The 23,545-nt window shown below is 40.8% G+C and overlaps 1 protein-coding gene across 3 annotated transcripts in view; it reads right to left on the bottom strand.

The window, feature by feature from the left end:
* The window catches only part of LOC109936683, a 113,150-nt gene that overhangs the window by 68,918 nt on the left and 20,687 nt on the right, over positions 1–23,545 (bottom strand). For all 3 annotated transcript variants that reach the window (XM_048592957.1, XM_048592950.1, XM_048592965.1), the window contains exons 5-6: positions 3,382–3,467; positions 155–289 (exon numbers count right to left, since the gene is read on the bottom strand). In XM_048592957.1, coding sequence (XP_048448914.1) covers positions 155–289; positions 3,382–3,467 — 221 coding nt within the window. The remainder of the gene's footprint in view (positions 1–154; positions 290–3,381; positions 3,468–23,545) is intronic.

Genomic DNA, 23,545 nt, shown 5'->3' with positions numbered 1-23,545 from the left:
ATACAAAAAAATACTGTCATTGATTACGATTAGATTCCATTATTAATTGACTCTGAAAGACAGCTTAAAATTTAAATTGAAAGGACTGAATGTTCATTCAAAAATTCAAAAATTAAACCGCATTTGAAGGAAGTGTTCACTGTTTTAAACTTACATGTTTTTATAGTTTTCAATGAAGTCACTGCTGTAGTGTGAAGCGGTGTTTTGGATCTTGATGTTTCTTGTGGTGCTCGTTTACTATTTGGAACCTTAGCGCTAACAGGCCGTTTGATCAGCTGCCTCAATGACACTAAAGGCACAGACAGAAAGACATTGTTTGACCTTCTTTCTAAAACAAAAATTACTTCAAATTCTCAAAAATGCCTTCACAATTAAACCACACCATACAACACTCACTTTCTGAAATATTCATCATTGGAATATAGGAAATAGGGGCAGAAGTGGGTCATTCAGCCCCTTAAATTGGTTCCACCATTCAACTGGATCCAATTCAATACATTTTCTTACAGCATCTCCACATCATCAATAAGGTTAGTATCAGAAATCAGATCTATCGAATATACTCAATGACTCAGCTTCCGCAACCCTCTGGGCTAGAAAATTTCAAGATTCAACAGTCTGCGACTCAAGAAATTCTTTCTCACCTCAGTCTGAAACAACACACTTCTTGTTCTGAGATTGTCCTCTTGGTTCTAGGCTCCTCAGACAAAGGGAAACATCCTTCTTGTATCTACCCTGTTCAGACCTGTAAAAATGTTGTATACTGAATGAGATCACTTCTCATTCTTCTAAACTCTTAAGAACATTGATACAGACTCCTCAATTTCTCCTCATTGGGCAATTCCAATATCCCAAGGATCAGTCTGATGAATCTTCATTCGCTCGACAAGTCTTTGGCAAGTATATCCTTCATTTGATAAGAAGCCTTTTAAGTAGCTAAAGAGACAGATTCTGGTAAAGTCCCAGAGGATTAGAAAACTGCCAAGGTAACGCCTGCATTCAAAATGGCAAGGAGACAAAAACACAGGTAACCACAGGCCAGTTACCTTAATGTCTGTCATCGGGAAGTCTAACAGAGCGTTTAGAAATACATAATATGATCAAGCAAAGTCAAAGTCAGCATGGCCTCATGAAGGGAATAAGATACCTGACAAATTTATTGGAATTCTTTGGATGGATAAAGAGGAAGTAGTAATTGGAATATATTTGGATTTTCAGAAGGCATTTGCTAAGGTACTTCACATTAGGCTACTTAATAAGACCCTGTGATGTTGAGGATAGTATATATTAGCATGGATAGAGGATTGGCTAAAAGAAGTCAGAGGTTTGGGATATGAGGGGCATTTTAAAGGATGGCAACTATAACTATGAAGTGCCACAGTGATCATTGCTGGTGGCCATAATCATTCACAATATATAATAATGATGTGAATGAGGAAAGCAAATGTATTATAGCCAAGTTTGCAGATGACAAAAATAAGTGGGAAGGAGAGTGACTCAGTGTGCTGGTGGAGATAGGCAGGTTAAAGAAGTAGGGAAAAACTTGGCTGATGGAATAACCGGAGGAAAATATGAGGTTATGCACTTTGGCAGGAAGAATAGAGGAGTTGATATGATTAAAATGGAGAAATACTGTAGAAAGCTTGAGAAGGAGGATTTGGGATTCCTTGTTCAAAAATCACAAAATGCTACATTCCAAGCTCATTAGGTAATAAGGAAGATGAATGGAATGTTAGCATTTATTTCAAAGGGAATTCACAATAAAAATAAGGAGGTTTTGCTTTACAAGGCACTAGCCAGATCAAAGGTGGAATACATGAACAATTTTGGTCCCCTTATCAGAGGAACTATCCACTGGCATTGGAGGATGTTCACTGAAGATTGATACCAAGTATGGAGGGCTGTCCTATGAGGACAGATTGAGTAGGTTAGGCCTGTACTCATTGGAATATAGAAGAATGAGAGGTGACTTCGTTAAAACATACAAGATTCAGACAGAACTTGACAGGGTAGACAAAAAAAGAGTCTAGGACCACAGGGCATAATTTAGATTAAGGGGTCTCACTTTTAAGATAAAGGAAGAGGATTGTTTTCTCTCAAAGCATATTGAATCTATGGAACTCCTTACCACAGACAGTTGTAGGGTTGGATAGTTAAGTACATTCAAGACTGAGATAGGCAGATATTTAATAATCAAGGGAATCAAGGACAATGGAGAAAAGGCAGGAAACTGGAGTTGAAGATTATCAGATCAGCCATGAAGGGTGGAATGGGCTGAATGGCCTACTTCTGCTCCTACATTTTATAGTTTATCTTTAGTGCATTTGACATATTGCTTATAACTCCATAAAAAGAGAAAAGTTACAAATATATATATTTTCTTAGCTTCAAATAAAGAATACACATTTTTGTTTCAGCAATTCTGCTGTATGATTCATACATTCACATCAAATAGAAGAATGTAACAACTGAGAGGTTAAATGTTTACATGCTTTCCAACTGAAAATTTACATAAGTCTTAACAAGATTGAGGCAGATATCATTCTAGTACTGAAATGGACAACATAAGAAATTATTGAATGGCTTTTCGTAGATTCTTCCTGTGCTTATAAACATCTCACAATGCTCAAATATTTTTTGAATAGTTCAGTCTAGAACTTTCACAAATTGCTGCTATTTTCAGTAAGCACAGAGCAGCTACACTGGTTGAGGAACAGAAATTTAATGCCATTTACATTAATTTTCTCAAGGAACTTCCAACATTTTCACCTTACTGTAACAGTTCCTCTTTCTTTAGTGTGTGTTAACCTGTTCTGAATGCTCATACACAAAAAAGCATTTCAAATGATAACAACAACAATTTTCCTGGATAACGCGTGTGTGGGAAACGAACAAACTAAGCCTGATATTAGTATTGCTTATTAAAATAGTCCAGCTGCTTATCAAACATTGGACTACCCACTGTGCCAAAACTTAGGGGTGGAAAGGAAGTGCAACTACGGTGTTCAATTATAGATATTTGTGGGATTAACCCAATCATGGCTTCTGAGCTTCTGGTTCAAGATCTAAAATCACAATAGATTCTGAAGAAATAGGAGGCCACATGCATTTCAACTACTTTCATAATAATAACTGACTGTCTGAATATCTCTAATATGCCATAATTTCCAAGAATAAAGTTCCCACCAGCTTTTGAACACATAACTGGAAATAGTACTCCTCTGTGCACAATCACAGAAAATTAAATCTGACCCCAAGGAATTCTCTCCCATTATGCAAAAAAACACTTGACTTGCCCTGCCTCCCATGGGAAGCTCTGAAAATATTGGCGCGGCAACGAGGAGTTGGAATTAGCATTTTCCCAAAATTGTGAGCTCATACCAGCTGAAGAGCCACTGTGCAGGGGTGTTTCCTTTCTGAATTTCTGACAGTCATCAGCTGATCGTGGTTGATTCATATTTGTTGACCTACAAAAATAAAATAATACCTTTATTCTTAAAAATACTCAAATGAGAGTTTTCAGAGAGACAAATATTGGAGCTTTGGTGTGGAAAATTTGCATGCCTGCAGAATGTATGTCATATTATTTTTGGAAACCAGTGAATCTTCTACTCTATTTTTCATTATGAATTCTAGATAACAATTTTAAATTTGAGTACCAATCCATGATACTGAAGCAGGAATGCATTGCTTCACAAAATAAAACTGGAACAAAATTTGTAAAATCCCTACTGAGGCATAAATAGATGTTGTATTGAAAATAAAATAAAATAAATCAAAACTCCCTAGCGGCATCAGAAAATTATGGTTTTGATGTTCCAATAGCCAGATAACCATTTCTGCAGTGTAGATGAGAATTATGCATTTGTACCCTGCAGAATCCCCATTGCAGCACACTCCGAGGGAATTGCCTGGGAAATTGAAGATTCCACTGTGCAATTCCCCTGCACTTGGACATTCTGAAAATACCTTTTTGAATTGGAAAATTCAGAGGGTTCTGCTCAAGTTAAATAAATTGTAACTCAGGAAAAATTAGATTATTAAATAACTAGACTAACTCCAGAGTACCTATTCAACAGGCCTCCAAATGACTTCATACACCCCCAACCACAACTTCCCCCAAACGCTTCATACCCTTTGGACCCTGACCTGACAAACTCGCTTCAAAACTGAGGATCCCATACACCCTCTCCTCCCAGACACACGCACCTTCCTGCCACCAGACCCAGCACCAGTATCCATACCTAGCTGCCCCATTCCATACTCTGTAGCTCTCCACCTCACCCAGCCCCCATCGTGGAACCTAGCAATACCTTTCCCTATCCCAATTCCCCTCTGCCAATAGACCCAAAATCTCCCATCACCATCACCATCACCGCAACATGCATTAAACACTCCATTTATCTGGAGTGGCCACATTTATGTCCTGGCATCTTACCCACTATGCACAGCAACCTATCTACCCGCCATGCTTCTCCTGTACCCGCCATGCTTCTCCTGTACACCCTGCACCCACTTGGCATCCTACTGTGGTCACACAACTATGGGCCCAAACCTGGACATTCTATATTGACCCACAGGCAGAGAAATCAGGCTTGATAGAAAATTGGCCAAATTCTAGCTTCCAGCATCTGCAGTCCTTTCTGTCTCTAAATTAAACAGCAGCCAGCAGCTATTGGTTGCAGAGAACAGTGGAAACCAAGTTCAAAGAAATCACAAAGGTTTGGAGGGAAGTTGGTTATAACCATCCAAAGGGCCATGTATCGAAGAAGTGTCACCCTGACTGCCTGAGTTTATGTACTTTTAAACCTTCCTGGCATGGCAGCAGTAAAGGGTGTAGTTTTCACCCGCTGGATGATTCAAATCCGGCTCACAACCCCATTGGCCAAAAGCCACATAACATTCTGGAAGTTCAGCGGTGAAGTGGGGATAAGCACACACATGGACACAACCCCTCCAGTGAAGAATCAGCAAAGACTCAAGAAGGAGGATTCACAGCAAGACTTATGGCAGAAGCATATGTTGCAATCCAGGAGAAGATCTGCCCTGACCTGTGAGACCCACCTTCATGGACACAGCCAGCCCTACATCAGAGAGGAAGGAGATTCCAACGGTGCAGCTCAAACACATGGATCGTTGTGGGTAATAACCTTTGTCAGTTGGATAGAGCTAGATAGAGAGTAAATATTGTGGGAATTTGGGAAATGCTCAGATGGTGTTTTAATAAGGAATATTTTGTCAATAAAACAGAGTTGAACCCCAAACTGAATTCTGTCTCTTTGTCCAACAACCAGTCAAAGTGTCCAAAGCACGGCCAGCATACTTACCTGGAATCCTACCCCTACTGAGATAGCACTTCACCTCCTTGCCACTTGGCATCTTACCCTAGCTAACACCCGAACCTCACACTTAACTTACAAATTTACCCTTTCACAACAGGCTATAAAAGATAAAAACCAAAAGAACTGCGGATGCTGTAAATCAGGAACAAAAACAAAGTTGCTGGAAAAGCTCAGCAGGTCTGGCAGCATCTGTGAAGGAGAAAACAGAGTTAACGTTTCGGGTCCGGTGACCCATCCTCAGAAAGTTCTGAGGAAGGGTCACCGGACCTGAAACGCTAAGGCTATAAAAGTTGTCATCTATGATACTGAGCCTTCAGATTACAGAATATAGTAACATCGTTGTGAAAAATTGAGTAGTTTACCTTCCACGGACTGTGCTACTGTATGGGGTACCTCTCAGAATGAATGTGTGGCCCCATATTTCTGAAACAGCCCTGATCAGAATCTCCAGTCAGAAATGTGGAGCTCATTCATTTCATAACAAAGTAGGCACAGAGTGCATTCTGTGAGCGATTGTCACTCCTCAGAAAATCCAGCCTTAAGTGCTTTCTTAGTTATGTTTAAAAACGGTAAATATTCAATGCAGGATACAGAAGGAATCCGCCAATGTAGGAGTCTACAGAGAGATCTGCAAAGAGGATCAGTGTGGATCACATGCCTGCTTTCTACAATATCAGCTACTGTATTTGGGTAAAAACCAAAAGAACTGCGGATGCTGTAAATCAGGAACAAAAACAAAGTTGCTGGAAAAGCTCAGCAGGTCTGGCAGCATCTGTGAAGGAGAAAACAGAGTTAACGTTTCGGGTCCGGTGACCCTTCCTCAGAACTGATGGTGGCTGGGAAAACGTCAGTTTATATGCAGAAAATAGGGAGGTGGGTGGGGTAGGGAGTAAACAATAGGATAGAGCCCGAAGTGAGAGAAAAACAGTTGGACAGACAAAGGAATTGCTAACGATCAGGCTGAGAGGGTGAATAGTTGTTAATGGGAACTGTTAGTGACTAACAACAGGGGGTGGGTAGGCAGGCTATGTGGTAACAAAGCCTGGTGTGTGGGGTGGGGGGCTGGGACACGGGAGAGTTTAGGCCCTATAATTATTGAACTCAATATTGAGTCCGGAGAGCTGTAGGGTCCCCAAGTGGTAAATGAGGTGTTGTTCCTCCAGCTTGTGTTGAGCTTGGCTGGAACACTGTAGCAAGCCAGAGACAGAGATGTTGGCCAGGGAGCAGGTGTTGCGTTGAAGTGGCAGGCAATGGGTATTTCAGGGTCTTTTTTGCAAGTAGAATGTAGATGTGTATTTGGGTAACTACTTAAAGGCTCCAAAAGCTTTTCAATGTGCTAATGAATGAGACTGTGTGAGTGAATAGATAGGTGTGTGGCGTGGGCAGGTAGGGGATAATTAATTGAATAATCAGAGGGGTCAGGGTAGTTAAGTGGATGGAGCAGATAGTCAGGTTGGGTCAGGGATCTGGTTTTGGTCGGGAGGGACAGTTGGATTGTCAGACGATAGTTGGAAGGGTGGACTGTCGCCATGGAATTTGGGCACGTGGCAGGGAGTCAGTTGTGATGTTACCCAGGCATTAGACAAGGTTTTAAATCATCTGACATTTCTAAGTAACTATTTCCTTTACAACCAGGGGAAATTGCATAGAAGTGTGGTGGGTAGCAGAGGAATTGTCCGTTGGAAGTTTTAAAAAGATTCAATTATACACTCTCTTTTATAAGCTGTTGAATTTCACAGCCATCAGAAAATTTGGCAGCTCAAGGAAGATGAGGACAAGAGAGGGGAGTAAAGGAAATATCCCCTGAAGTGTTGGTATTAGACCAGGAGCAACAAGACTGTTCCCCACCTCATCCTGCTGTTACCCATTTCCCTGCTATTGGCATACCCTCCCCCTAAAGAATCTGCAGAGAGTAGAGACTGGATGGTCACAGGACTGGGCCACTCCCTAGAATTGGAGCTTTGAACCTCAACCAAGGTCAAGGGGTGAAATCCACATGGCACATTCCCACTAGCAGTTTTCTTTTTGCTCCTGCATTCTCTTTTATATCGTATTCCCCAGCGTTGACCTTGGATTAACCATGCTAACCCAATTCCCCAAGACTCACACACCACTTTTTAAATAGCAACATCGTAAAATATTTTAAAGATATATAAAATTACATTTAAACAATACCTTTAATAAAATTTTAATAAACTATATAGAAGATCATATAAAAGTTAAGTAATACCTCAGAAATGTCACAAATGTTTCATGAAACTTATCTTGCAGTTTAAATCCTGATGCTGTCTGCTCCTGCCCATAAGGGACATTTCTGGCATCTCCAGCATCATGGGGCACAGATTTACTTCCCTACGCTGAGTTAAATCCCACTTGGTTTTCTGCATTGGATGCTTTAGGGAGCAACTTGCACCAAAAGAATGGCTGTTTAATACACGACAGATAAGTGGGTAGATGTTCCTTCAAAAGGAACATAAGACTATAAGAGAAGTTGCTGGAAAAGCTCACCTTTGAACAGCACAGTGGCTCGGTGATTAGCACTGCTGCCTCACATGCCAGGGACCCGGGTTCGATTCCAGCCTCAGGCAACTGTCTGTGTGGAGTTTGCACATTCTCTCCATGTCTACGTGGGTTTTCTCTGGATGCTCCGGTTTCCTCCCACAGCCCAAAAATGTGTAGGCTAGGTGGATTGGCCATGCTAAATTTCCCATAGTGTTCAGCGATGTGGAGATTAGGGGGATGGGTCTGGGTGGGATGCTCCGAGGTTCAGTGTGGACTTGTTGGACCGAAAGGCCTGTTTCCACACTGTAGGGATTCTATCATTGAAGGGTCACCGAACCCATAATGTAAACACTGATTTTTCTTCACAGATGCTGCCAGACCTGCTGAGCTTTTCCAGCAACTTCTGTTTTTGCTCCTGATTTACAGCATTCGTAGTTCTTTCAGTGTTTATACAAGCAGGAGCCTCTGAGTGATGAAATTTCTCCTCTTCTCGATCTTAAATAGCTTGACCCCTGTCCTGGGATTATATCCCCTTATTCTAGAGTCACTAGCAAGGGGAAATACCCTATCTGTACGCAAACATTTTCTGCCAATGTAAGAACTTTGTAAGTTTCAAAGAAATCACCTCCCATTCATCAAAATTCTAGAGAATACAGGCTCAGTCTCCTCAATCTCTCTTCATAAAACAATCCTGCCATCCTAGGAGTTAATCTGATGCAGCTCCATTGCACTCCCTCTAAGGCAGGTACTTCCTTCCAAACTGTACACAATATTCCAGGTGCAGTCTCACCAAGACTCCATATAATTGCAGCAAGACACATTTACTTTTGTATTCAAACTGCCTTGAAAGGAATGACAGCGTACCATTTGTCTTCTTGATTGCTTGTTCCATGCCAGCTTTAAATGACTCATGCACAAAGACACCAGATCCCTTTGGACACCCACAGCTTCCAAACTCTCTCCATTTAAGAAATGCTCTGCATTTCTGTTTTTTTCCACCAAAATGAATAATTTCACATTTATATAAATTATACTCCAGCTGCCACATCCAAGCCTATTCAAGCCCTCTCAAAGCCTCCTTGAATCTTCCTCACAACCTACATTTCTACCCACTTTAGTGTCATAATCAAATTTGGAAATATTTCAATTAATCCCCACTTATATAGATGTGAAAAGTTATGGACCTAGCATTTGCCATTTCTGTATCAGTTAGTAACAGCTGGTCATCCTGAGGATGACCCATCTATTCCTACTCCACCTTCAGTCTATTAACCAATTCTCAATACTAATATCTCCATTACACCCTCCCAACTAATTTCATGTGTTCCAAATTAAATCATTAACCTCCTACATGGGACCTTATCAAAACCCTTCCGAAAATTTAAATACACCAAATCCGCTGGTTCTCCTTTATCTAAGCTATAAATGACATCTTCAAAAACAACTCAAACAAGTTTGTCAAACTCAATTTCATAAATCTGTGTCAATTGTGCCTACATTTACATTTTTTTTCTAAATTCTAATGTTTATCCTATTACAGACATCAAACTAACAGGTCTATAGTTCTCCACTTACTCTCTTTCTCCCTTTTTCAATAGTGGGCTTACATTTGCTACCTTCCAGTCAGTAAGAACTGTTCTAGCATTTATAGAATGACAGAAGATAACCACCAATGCATCCATTATCTAGCACTTCTCTAAGCTTCTACCCTTAACATATTTAAAAAACCAACACCTCACGGACAACCCCTGGGCATACACAGGATCTGCTCAAATGAAGAGGGATGCCACAGACACCTGAAAGTTTTGAAGGATGCCCTCATAAGAACTGGATATGATGCTCCACTCATCGATCACCAGTTCCAATGTGCCACAATGAAAAACCGCAATAACCTCCTCAGAAGATGGACACAGGATATGACTGATAGAGTACCCTTCGTCATCCAGTACTTCCCTGGAGCAGAAAAACTACACTATGTTCTTCGCAGGCGCCAACATGTCATCGATGATGATGAGCAATTCGCCAAGATCATCCCTATGCCTCCACTTCTCGGGTTCAAACAACTGCCTAGCTTTAAACAGACCATTGTTCGCAGCAAACTACCCAGCCTTCAGGACAACATTGACTACAACGCCACACAACCCTACCATGGCAGCCTCTGCAAGACATGTCAGATCACCGACATGGACACTACCATCACACTTGAGAACACCACCCACCACGTACACAGCAGATACTTGCGTGACTTGGCCAATGTTGTCTATCTCATATGCTGCAGGCAAGGATGGTATATTGATGAAACCATGCTGACACTACGACAATGGAGAACAATTGCCAGATAAGAATATTCTCTGCCAGGCAGTGAACACTTCAGCTCAAGGGCATTTAGCCTCCAATCTTCGGGTAAGCATCCTCTAAGGCGGACTTCGAGATACACAACAACGCAGAATCGCCGAGCAGAGACCGACAGCCAAGTTCCATACCCATGACGACGGCCTCAACCATGATCTTGGGTTCATGTCACACTACAGGTGACCCCACCCCATACTGTTCTGTTTCTGTAAAATCTTCCTTACTGTCCTATTTTGACAGCATGACCCTGAAAAATTGTTATGATCTCTCTACCATAATTAGTTTGTACAGTTTTGAATTCAGCAAGCACCACCTTATTTTTAATTTTTTGTAATTATCTCTCTGCTTCACTTAATCGGATTACAGGTCATGCTTTCGCTGGTTTTTCAGCTGTTGACACTTTACTCACCGTCTAACTGTCCTGGTCACCTGCAGAGGCTTATCATCTGACACTCCACTCACACCTGTTGTATGATCTTTTGATCTCTCTGCCTATAAACTCTGGGTCTGTGTGCACTGCTCTCTCGTTTCACCTGACGAAGGGGCTGTGCTCTAAAAGCTTGCGTTATTTCAAATAAACCTGTTGGACTATAACCTGGTGTTGTGTGACTTCTGACTTTGTCCACCCCAGCCCAACAACAGCATCTCCACATCATGTCCACTATCTCCACCATTACTTTCTTCAACACTCTGTAATAAACTTACCGGATGTAGCGGATTTATCTACCCACAATCCAGCTAATTTTCCAACTACTACCATTTTACCAATATTAATAACTTTTAGCTCTTCAGTTTCACATCTTGTGTTTCTGGGAGATTTTCTCCACAGACACAAAGGAACTGGGCAGCACGGTGGCTCAGTGGTTAGCACTGCTGCCCCAGGGACCCGGGTTCAATTCCAGCCTCAGGTGACTGTCTGTGTGGAGTTTCCCCAGTCTGCGTGGGTTTTCTCTGGGTGCTCCGGTTTCCTCCCACAGTCTAAAGATGTGCAGGTTAGGTGGATTGGCTATGCTAAATTGCCCATAGTCTCTAGGGTGGGAAAATATATAGATGGTGTAAGGGGTGGATCTGGGGGGATGCTCCTTGGAGGGTTGGTGTGAACTCGGTGGGCCAAATGGCCTGCTCCACACTGTAGGGATTCTATGAACTGTTTAGTTTTTCTGCCATTTCCCTATTCTCCACGATGTATCCTCCTCTCGCCATCTGTAATGGCCCTCACTTATCACTGCTAATCTTTTTCTTTTCACATCAATGGATGCTTTTTACAGTTTATTTTTATTTTTCTCACTAGCTTAAATTCATATTCTTTATGCCTGACTTTATCAGTTTCTTGCCTTCCGTTGCTGGGCCATAAATTGCTCTCAATTCCTAAGCTTACCACTATTTCTGACATTCTTATAGGTCACTTCCATGGATTTGGTGGATTTTTTTACTTCTTGCGCTAACCATGGCTAATCAGCCTGCTCTTTCGGCATTTGTACCTTAGAGGAATGTATAGTAATTGTAGACCTTATAATATTTCTTTAAATACTAGCTATTGCCTGTCTACAATTAAATCTTTTCCCAATCCAATCTAGCCAACTTGCCCTCTATACCCTCAGTTTTCTTTGCTCAGATTCAAGATCCCAGTTTCAGAATGGACAATATAATATTCATACTTCACTGTTTCCTAAAGGTTGCTTTACAGCAGGGTTATTAATTAGCCTTTTCTCATTACACAACACCGAAGAACAGAACAGCCTGATCCTTGGTTGGCTCGTCAACATACTGTCCCAGAAACCACCTTGTACATACTCCAGGAATTCATCCTCCACATTATTAGTGTTGATTAGTCTATATGCAAACCGAAGATTATTATTACTGTACTATTCTGTATTCTATACTGTATTACTGTGCATCTCTAACTTACTGATTCAAAACATGCCCAACATTAATACCACAGTTTGCTATTCTATAAACAACATCTGTTTCTCCATCCAATTTCTTAATTCCTCCTAAACTGATTCTATACTGTGATACTTCGGTCAAGGATCCTTTCTTAGTGATGTCATCCATAATTAGGTATGATGACATACCTCCTTTTCATCTATTCCTCCGAAATGTAGAACATCCTTGAATGTTCAGTTTTCAACCTTGGTCACCCTTTAGTCATATCTCCATAATGGCAATTAAATCAGATACAACATGTGCATTCAAAATATAAATCTTTTTTTGTGAGTGCTATGCACAAAAAGAGTACCTTGAATTCAGGTGTTTTAACATTTTCTCCATTACAGTCCTATTTGATGTTTGCCATTGCTTCATTTCCCTTTTGTTTTTGCTGATTATTTTTCTATTTCTTTTTCCTAATTTTGCTTCTTTTGATTCTGAGCTCCCTCTTAAGTTCCCTTCCCCTACCAAGTTAAAATCCTCAGTACCAGCTAAGCTCCCCATGAGGAACTTATTCCTGCTGCTGCAGAGATGCAACCCAACCTTCCCCAGAAGCTCCCCCAGTGCCTCAGAAATCTGATGCCCTCCTCCTCACCAGTTTATCAGTCATGTGTTCAGTTGTTCAATTCTCCTATTTCGACACTCACAAACATGTGAGACTGGAAATAATCTTACGATTTCAAGTTAGGAGGTACTGCTTTTCAATCTCATTCCTAACTCTCTGAATTCAATTTTCAGGACTTCATCCCTCTTACCCAAGTCACTGGCACTGGCATGGACATAATTTCTCGTTGTCCACCCTCTTCCGAAAAATGTGTTGCAGCTATTTTCTGACATCTTATACCCTGGTACCAGGGAGATACATATATTCTGGAGTGATAATTTGAATTGAATTAGCTTTATTGTCACACATACTCACATGAGTATGTGAAAAGTTTACAAGTCACCACTTTTGGTGCCATCTTAGGTACAAAGGTACCTAGGTACAGATTCTGGAGTACAAATTCTTGGGGAAAAAATAGAAAAATAAAGAAATAAAATGTTCAGAATAACAGTCTTTCCACGATAGTATAATAGGAAGAAAGAAATTAGAAAAAGAGAGAAATTACAGATACAGAAATGCCTGTGTTCTCCTGACTAAAGAATACCATATCAATACTACTCTTTCATTCTTCTTCCTCCCGATCTGTGTATCTAAGCCATCTCTGGAGCCACTGATTTGGCTCTGTCTGCAGTCCTCTGAGAAAACACCACCCACACCGGTATCCAAAGCGATAACAGACTTTCAAGTGAGACTATCTCAGAGTCTAACTGCTCCAGCAGTGGATTCTCTGAACACTGCCTGGAGGTCACCCATTCCTTATCTGTTGCACACACCTAAGCAGTGGGGTGATCACCTTCCTGCTGCCCCAATATTCCCCCAACCTCACAGATATATAACAGTAACTCTAGTAGCTGCTTCATTTTGGAAACCTTTAAATTAAGCTTGTGCAGACATGACACCTCCAGGATACATGATCATCCCAGTCGTATGGTGGGTCCACTACTCCACACATTCCAGAGGCTGCACGTTCTATTCAGCCAAGGTGTCCTGTCAAATTTTAACTGTACCGGCCATTCATTACAAATAGTATAGCGTACCAGTTACTCAACAACAGTTCCTTCTGTTGTAAAGTAGGAGCCAAGTACTGGATGGTGATACAGAGCAAAAACTGGACTAAACCATTGACCTAATTAAGGTCAGTTACTCTCCAGTCCAACTGCTATGCCCTGTTCAAACAAAATTAGAACAATCCTATCGAGCCAATTACCACCCCATCATTCTATTCTCAGTTATCAACAACATGATAGATTATGTCATTCACAATGCAACCTATTGTTTCTAGAATTGATTTTAGACTCAACACTTCACATCAAAATACAAGGATATAATGTCTTCAGCTAGAATTGCTGACTGAATGATCCATCTCAACCTCTTCCTAAGTGGCCTTGTATCACAGATACCAGTCTTCAGCCAATTTAAATAATTCCACATGGTCTCAATGACTAAAGCTGCTGGATACTACAAAAGCTATGGGCCTTGGCATAATTCAAGCAATAGTACTAGAGCACAAGTCTTCATAACAAGCCAATCTGTTCCAGTTAAGCTACAACATTAGTATTTACTTGACAATGTGGAAAATTACCCAGTTACATCAGGTCTACAAAAAGAAAGGACAATTCAACGTGACCATTTCACACCCTATCAGTCTGCTAACTGTAATCAGGACAGTGATTGAAGGGATCGTTGACAGTGCTATCAAGCAACACTTGCTCAGCAATAATGTGAAGCTCATTTGTGTTCTCCAGGCTGACGCAACATCAGACCCCATTACAGTCCTTGGTTCAAACATGGATGTGTGCTCCATTCCAGATGTGAGGGGAGAGCCTTTGACATTGAGGCCACATCATAACTGAATGTGGCATCAAGCATCAAGCATAAGTGATCTACAGGGGAATCTGGGCCAAAATTCACCACAGGTATTAGGAGCACAGCTAGGTGATTTGGTTCATCAAGTGATTTTTCCATATTTTTCCATAATGGGTTTTGATAGGTTTCCATTGTTGCTGGTATTTTCTGTAAAAGATGTAGATGTTGCTCATTGTTGAGGCTTTCACCAAACAGTTTGAATAATTACAAGTATGTAATGCTACAGGGGAACTACTATGACATGTCTGTTTACCTATATCTGAGGTTTGTTTTTTAGAAATTTGGCCTTTCTTTGCACAGTTACCATCGGCATCCATTTTAAAATTCAGTGACCCGTTTCATGAAAAGTTGTTTTCTTTCTAACAGAAGTCCCATGTGTTAAATCAGTTGTTAGTATTAAAGATTAAGAGTGCTTATTTTCATGACAGTATCTCTTCAACACTTGATCAGAGGTGAGGCGTTAATTGACAATTACAAAAATCAGGGCCATTTGCAATTACTCAGATACAGAAGCAGTTTGCAACCCCATGCAACAAGACCTTGACAACATTTAGGTTTTGTCTGATAAGTAGCAAGTAACATAGCCATGGCACAGGGCCCAGCAATGACCAACTCCAACATGAGGGAATCTAGTTGTATTCCTTTGACAATCAAATACAGTAATATTGCTGAACAGTCGCATGACATTCATCCTGAAGGACATCATTGACCAGAATGTTAATGGGACCAGCCATATAAAAACTGTGACTACCAGAGTAGATCTGAGTTTTGGAATGCTGCAGCATGTATCTCATACCCTGACTCCCTAAAGCCTGTCTACCATCTACAAGGCAGAAGCCAGGAGTGTAACAGAATAATTCTCAATTCCTGGTTGAGTGTAGCTCCAACAGCACTCAAGAAACTTGACATCAGCCAAGACAAAGCAGCCTGTTTCATAGAATCACAAATCCTTGCTGTACGGACGTAGGCCATTTAGCCCATTGACCACCTGAACAGCATCCAACCCAGACCCACTCCCTACACTATCCCTATAACCCTGTTTTTCCCATGACTAATCCACCTGACCTACACATTTCTGGACACTATTGGTAATTTAGCACAGCCAATCCACCTAACATACACATCTTTGGACAGTGGTAGGAAACCAGAGCACCCGGAGGAAACCCACGCAGACACAGGGAGAACGTGCAAACACCACACAGTCGCCCGAGGCTGGAATTGAGCCCGGGTCAGTGGCGCTGTGAGGCAACAGTGCTAACCTCTGAGCCACTGTACCACCCTAAAATTTAAATTCATAATCCACCATGGCAGGATTCAAACCCAGGTTCCCAGACCATTACATGGGTCTCTGGATTAATAGTCCAGTGATAATGTTATTAGGCCACCCCCCCCCCCGCTTGATCAGGAGTGCATTCATGTACGTTAAATAAACTTCACATGTGGCACACAATGATAGCAGTGTGTACCAGCCAAAAGATAAACTGCAAGATCACACTACAGCTACTTTGACAGTACCTCCCAAACCTGTGACATCTACCACATAAAAGAACAAGAGTAGCAGATGCATGAGAACACCCGCAAATTATTCTCCAAGTCACACATCATCCTGACTTGTAACTGTATTGCTCTTCACTCTAACTAGGTCAGAAGCCTGGCACTCCCTCTCTAACTGCACTATAGATGTACCAACAAAACATGGACCGCAGGCTTGCCATCATTTCCTCGAGGTTGATTATGGATTGCTAATAAATACTAGCAATGTTTATACCACACAAATGAATAACAGAATTATCATCATTGCTCCAAACATGAAACACGGGATTTCTCAAAGTATTGTTCACATCATTTGAAGGGTTATTTGTTAATAAAGATAGGACTCAAACATTGTAACACTCAATGTATTATTCTTCTAATATAGAACTAAGTTCACTTAACATTGACAAGCTCAAATCACGATTAAGCGAACAGAAGCTTAGATAATTTGGTTAGAGATGTGGATACTGGAACACACTTGTCATTTTCATGCTGGAGCATGTGATCATTCTAAGAATTTTGAAATGAAAAATTCAACTATTATTCTTTGGCAGAGATAAATTTACAGTTTTCAACGCTTCTTTTTAAAGAAGGGTCAACGATTAAGAGACAGGAGATTAAAAACATTAAATTCAGATGGTTCTCAATAAATTATGTAAAAATGTGAGTGAAATTTCATCTTATAAAAGGTTAGTGAGGAAAGGCAGAACAAAAGTGGTGAATTCATTATTTATCCATGGCTACATTTTTAAATAAATTAGCTAAAACAGAAATTGTAGTGTACATTTTAACTTTGAGTTTTAATCCAGGAAACTACTCTGATTAGTTAACAAGCAGCCATGGGCTGAGGATCCTGGATCTCATCTAAAAGTCATTGGCTCACAAGGACACAGCCTAGCTGTCAGCAGTGGAAATGAATAAGAAGGGCTTGCAGCAAAGTGGTACAGAACAAATTTTGAAAGTGTTTCACTGGCTCTGTGGAGATAAAAATTCACCTGCTCCTTCTTTGTGCAGTGGTTGCAATTAACGCCATTAGAACATGGGCAGCATACAAGTTTTCCAACCTCATTTCTTTGGTTGTATTGTGGGCCAAGCTGGTCCCTCACTGCTGGTCTCCTCGTCATGCTGCCTGTAGCCTCTGCACTCATCCAGTCTGCATTTCTTATGGTTACAGTATCCCTCTTGCAGGGATGCTGCACTAAATAAAATGTTGGAATTGAAAAGGAATTTAAGTGGAACACCTGGGCAGAGAAAGGGTACCAGGATGCCAACAGCTCGTGCTCAGTAGTGCCACAGTGGACAGTTTATGTGCTGCAGGAAAAACATTCACTGGAGCCCCAGGATTTCACAGCAACACAAGCTAGAAATAAGTAATCTAACTGGGGGCACAGAGGGCTGAGCCAAGACTTGGAAACAGGGATCAGTAACAAGAAGAGGACAGTGACTCTGAGCAGTTCTGCAGTGCAGCTTACACCATGGATGATCACTGGAAAGAAAGGGCAGGAAGAGTCTAGCAGATTCACTAAGGAGTATACAGAGTTGACCCAGTGATGACTGAGGGGATTAATTTGAAAGAGGAGAGGTAAGTCTTATACTGGTTCACTCTGTTCGCACTGGCAGCTCTCCAGCCCCCAAGACTTTGTACCAGCATTCTCTTAACAGTAGGACCAGTAGCACAGCCCCAAATGTAATGGATGAAACCCTTAACTGGCCTCGAGAGCCTTCCCACGTTGCAAGATCTCAATTAACAATTTCCCTCCCAATCACGTGCGCGCTGCTTCCAAACACATCTCCAGAACGGTCATTTAATTCTGCTCCAGGTGTTTTTTTTTTAAACTCATTCCTGTGGTGTGAGCATTATTGTTAAGGCTAGCATTTGTTGCCTAATTGCTCTAGAAACTGAGTGATGTTCTAGGCCAGTTCATCAGACAATTAAGAGTCAAGCACATTATTGTAGGTTTAGAGTCACATACAGTCCAGGATGGATAAAGATGGCAGATTTCCTTCCCTAGAAACATTAGTGAAAGGGGTGGACATCTATAACAATTCAGAACATTTCATGATCATTATTAGTGAGATTAGTATTTCATTCCAAATTAATTGAACATAACATAGAAACTAGGAGTTGATTAGGCTTTTTGGCCCTTCAAGCCTGCTCCACAATTCAAGATTAACATTGCTGATCCTTTGTCTCGATCCTATATTCATGCTTTCTCCCAATACCCCTTGATGCATTTCATATTTAAAAATTTATCTATATTATTCTTGAATTTATTCAGTGACTTGGTCTCCACAACCTTCTGTGGTAGAGAATTCAACAGATTCACTACCCTTTAAGTGAAGAAATTTTTCTTCATATCAGTCCTAAATAGTCTACCCCATATCCTGAGACTGTCTCCCTGGGTCCTAGACTCGCTTGTCAGGGAAAATATCCTCCCTGCATTGAGTTTGTCCAGCCCTGCTAGAATTTTTAAAAGTTTCAATCAGATCCCCTTTCATCCTTCTAAAATCTAATGAATACAGATCCAGTCAAACCAAATCTCCTCATAGTCCCGCCATCCTCGGTATCAGTCTCGTGAACCTCTGTTGCATTCTGTCTATGGCAACTATATCATCTCTTAGGTAGGAAGACAAAAACGTTATGCACTACTCCAGGTGTGGTCTCATCAAGGCCCTGTATAACTGCAGTAAAACATCCCTACTTCTGAACTCTAACCCTCTTGCAATGATGGCCGTTATACCATTTGCCTCCCTGATTGCTTGCTGGACTTGTCTTTCTCTTTTCAAAGAACAAAGAACAGTACAGCACAGGAACAGGCCCTTCGCCCCACTAAGACTGAGTTGACACATAATGCCTTTACAAACTAAAAACTTTTTGCCTCTACACAGTTTAAATCCCTCTATTTCCTGCCTATTTATATAGCTGTCAAGATGCCTCTTAAACATTGCCATTGCATCTGCTTCCACCATCTCTGGCAGCAGATTCCAGATTCCATGTTTTACTGCAGTTATACAGGGCCTTGATGAGACCACACCTGGAGTAGTGCATAACGTTTTTGTCTCCCTACCTAAGAGAGGATATAGTTGCCATAGACAGAATGCAACAGAGGTTCACGAGACTGATACCGAGGGTGGCAGGACTATGGGGAGATTTGGTTTGACTGGATCTGTATTCATTAGATTTTAGAAGGATGAAAGGGGATCTGATTGAAACTTTTAAAAATTCTAGCACGGCTGGACAGACTCGATGCAGGGAGGATACACCTTCGGCGTAAAAATCTTATCTTTCACATCTCCTTTAAACATTTACCTCAAACCTATGCTCCCTAGTGACTGACATTTCTACACTGGGGAAAAACAAAAGTCCACTATTCATTCTATGCATGTTTTTCATAATTTTTAAAATTTCTATCATGCCCCTCCTCACTCTTCAAATGTTCAAGTGAAAATAAACCAAGTCTGTCCAATCTCTCCTCATAGCTAATATTCCCCAAACCAGGCAACATCCTGGTAAATCATTTCTGTACCCTTTCCAAAGCCTCTACATCCTTCTTGTAGTGACCAGAATTGTACACAATGTTCCAAATGTGGCCAAACTAAAGTTTTATACAGCGGCAATATGACTTGTCATTTTTTACACTCTATACCCAGACCAATGAAGGCAAGCACGCTATATGCCTTCTTGACCACTTTATCCACTTGTGTGATCAATTTCAGGGAACTGTGGACTTGTACGCCCAGGTCCCTCTGTATGTTTATGCTCCTAAGTGTTCTGCCATTTACTGTATACTTACCTCCTGCAGTAGGTCTTTCAAAATGCATCACCTCACATTTGTCCAGATTAAACTCTGTCTGTCACTTCTTCACCCAAGTTTCATTGGCTGATGTACAAGGACACCCAGATCCCTTTGTAAATTTTTATTTCCAAAGAATTGCCACTTAAATAATACTCTGCTTACTGTTTTTCACATCAAAGCGCATAGCTTCACATTTAGCCACAATGTATTGCAGCTGCCATGTGTTTGTCCACTCACTCAATTTATCTAAATCATTTTGAAGTCTTTGTATCCTTCTCACGGCACACAATCCCATCCAGTTTTGTGTCATCAGTGAATGTGGAAATAATGCATTTGATTCCCTCATTCAGGTTATTTATATATAACAGCTGGGGCCCAAGAACTAATATTTGTGGAAAAAGAGCCAGTGTTTCCACTTTCTGTTTCCTGTCTGTCAACCAATTCTCCATCCATGCCAATATATTACCCTTAATTTCTTGTGTTTTAATTTTGCCCATTAATGTCTTTTTTTTAATCAAAAGCCTTCTGAAAATCCAAATGCATCACATTCTCTGGTTCTCCCTAATTCATTCCACAAATTACATTTTCAAAAAACTTCAAAAGATGGCTTAAGCATGACTTTCCTTTGATAAATCCATGCTGGTTTTATCCAATCCCTTTAATGCTTTCCAACTGTTCTGTTATCAGTTTTATAATAAACTTAACATTTTCCCCACAACTAATGTTACATTAACTGGCCTGGAATTCTGTTTTTTTTTCTCTCCCTTTTTAAATAGTGAAGTTACATTTGTCAGTCTCCAATCTGTACGAACTGCTCCAGATTCCACATAATTTTGGAAGGTGAACACCAATGTATCCAATATTTCCGTGGCCACTTCCCTTAGTTTTCTGGGATGTAAGGCATCAGCCTGTTACACCACTAATCGCACCAGCACCATTTTCTTATAAATATTGTGTTCCTAACAATTCTGGAATGTTATTTGTGCCCTCTTTTGTGAAAATAAAACCAAAGTATGTGCTCAATTTTTTTGTCATCTTTTTGCTCCCCATTATAATTTCCCTGGTTTCTGATTGTAAGGGACCAACAATTGCCTTTACTAATTCTTTTCTCATGTATTTGTAGACGTGTTTCCTGTCAGTTTTTGTGTTCTCTGCAATTTTACTCTCAGGCTGTACTCTTCCCCTCCTGACCAAACAGTTTCTCTTTTTTGCTCCCAATTCTCAGGTTAGCTGCTTTTACTGGCATTGTTTCCTCTTTGGATCTAGTATTATCGCTAATTACTTCTGTAAACCATGGTTGAGCCACCATACCTATTTTATTTTTGTGCCAGATAGGAATGAATAATCATTGTAATTCAGGCACACTTTCTTTAAGCATTAGCCTATGCACCATCATCCTCTTTAGTAAGGTTCACCAATCCATCATTGTCAATTTACACCTCATACACACATGGTTCCCTTTATTTAGTTTCAGGATTCAACTACATCCCTCTCCAACTTAACAAAGAATTCCACTTTTTTTTTATTCATGGGGATGATGGCATCACTGGCAAGGCCAGCATTTATTGCCAATCCCTAAATGCTGTTGAGAGTCAACCACATTGTTGTGGGTCTAGAGTCATATGTAAGGCAGACCAGGTAAGAATGACTGTTTCCTTTCCCCAAAGGAAATCAGTGAACCAGATAGGTTTTTCCAACAATTTACAATGGATTCATGGTCATCATCAGACTCTTCATTCCAGATCTTTTAATTGAATTCAAATTCCACTTCCTCTATCTGCCGTGGCAGGATTCGAATTCGAGTCCCCAGAACATTACTTGGGTCTCTGGATCAACAGTCCAGTGACAATACCACTAGACCATCACCCCTGGTCACTCCTATTAGTATGCTCACTCCTCCCCAAGGGATCCCGCATAATAAGACTGTTAATTAATCCTCGCTGATTGCTCAATACCGAGTCTAGAATAGCCTGGTTTTGGTTAGTTCCTGAGTGTAATGGTCTAAAAAAGCCATCATGTACATTCTCCAGAAAATCCTTCTCCACAATACCAATCAAAACATAAATTAAAGTCATCCATGATTACTGTCATATCCTTATTGCATGCATCTCTGATTTCTTGTTTAACATCTTGCCTTACGTCTCCACTAGTCTTTGGAAGCCTATAGACAACAGTGTTTTCTGCCCCTTAATGTTTTCTATCTTCACCCATATATTTGCTTTGATTTACTCCTTTACTAACTATCCCATATCATCTCCCCTTTTTGACAGTCCTTCCTAAATAATGAATACCCATGGATGTTCAGTTCCCATCTTTGATCACCCTGCAGCCATGTCTCTGTAAATACAACTATATAATTTTCATCAGCTTCTATGGTGAGATTTAAACTTGTGCCTCTGGATCATGTTACCAGTCTTCTGGACTGCAAGTTAAGTAACAGTATGAATCTGTAACTATCCTCTTCTATATGCCTTACTGATCAATTTCTCAACCTATCCTGCCACCTTTAATAATCCAAGCACATTCCCCGCCCTACCCCCACCATTCCCGCCAGATCCTTCTGCTCCTGCACCTTTTTACAATTCCACCCTGTATTTTATACTGATCTTTAACACTTGACTGCCCATTCCATCAGCCTGTCTACATGCTCTTGGCGTTTATGACTATAATCCACACAATTCACAATACATCCACGTTATGGGCCATCTACAAATCTTGAAATTGAGAATTGTAATCTCAAGTGGCCCAAATTTTCACTGCCAAGGTAGACAGCCTGAGTCTGGAATTTCTCAGCCCACTTGCCTCAGAGAAATAAAACTCAAAATGTCATGAACTTCATTTTGGGGAGGTGGTGATGGGGAGAAATGTTGAGTGGGCGGGTGCAGGATGCAAATAACCAAGTGACAAGTTGGGCTGTCACCTCAGTTCTCTGGGATTTTGTCCCAATTGCTTTATTAAAGTTAAAGACTTCTAGCTGTCACTTCTATCACCTCTGCCAATCACTTTCTAATCACTTAATACTAACACATGCCAAAGGCCACCCCAACGTTCCCTATAGCCCCCATGCTAATTTAATGACAACTCATGCCAAACCAGGTTCCCCACCCACCACTTATGGTCCTCACAACTTCCATGCCAACTCATTCAGTATCCATTGTAAACCATGGAGCCATAGTGAGTTAATATTAATTAAAAGCCTAAATATTTATTTCAGTCTTTTTCATAGTTTAAAAACTGCTATACATGAAAGCCCATTCAAAACAGAAACCCTTCAAGTATGAATGTTAATCAAAAGAAAGGCTAGTATTCACAATCACAGACCAAAAACACGGTGGGAGTTGGGGGTGGGGGTGGGGCAAGTGAGAGTGTGACAGAGTGAGAAGGTGATGGACCAGTGATATCATCATTGAACTAGTAATCCAGATACTCAGGAAATGTTTTGGGGACCTGAGTTTCAATGCCATATGACTGACTGTGGAATTTGAATCAAATAAAATGCCCAAAGAGGACCACAAAACCAATGTCAACTGTCATAAAAACCTGAGATAACAAGGTGTAGAGCTGGATGAACACAGCAGGCCAAGCAGCATCAGAGGAGCAGGAAAGCTGACTTCTCGGGT

Source organism: Rhincodon typus, chromosome 3, assembly GCF_021869965.1.
Source record: "Rhincodon typus isolate 14 chromosome 3, sRhiTyp1.1, whole genome shotgun sequence".
NCBI lineage: Eukaryota > Metazoa > Chordata > Chondrichthyes > Orectolobiformes > Rhincodontidae > Rhincodon > Rhincodon typus.
Note: the sequence above shows the minus strand (reverse complement) of the source record. Positions and strands in the feature narration are given on the sequence as shown.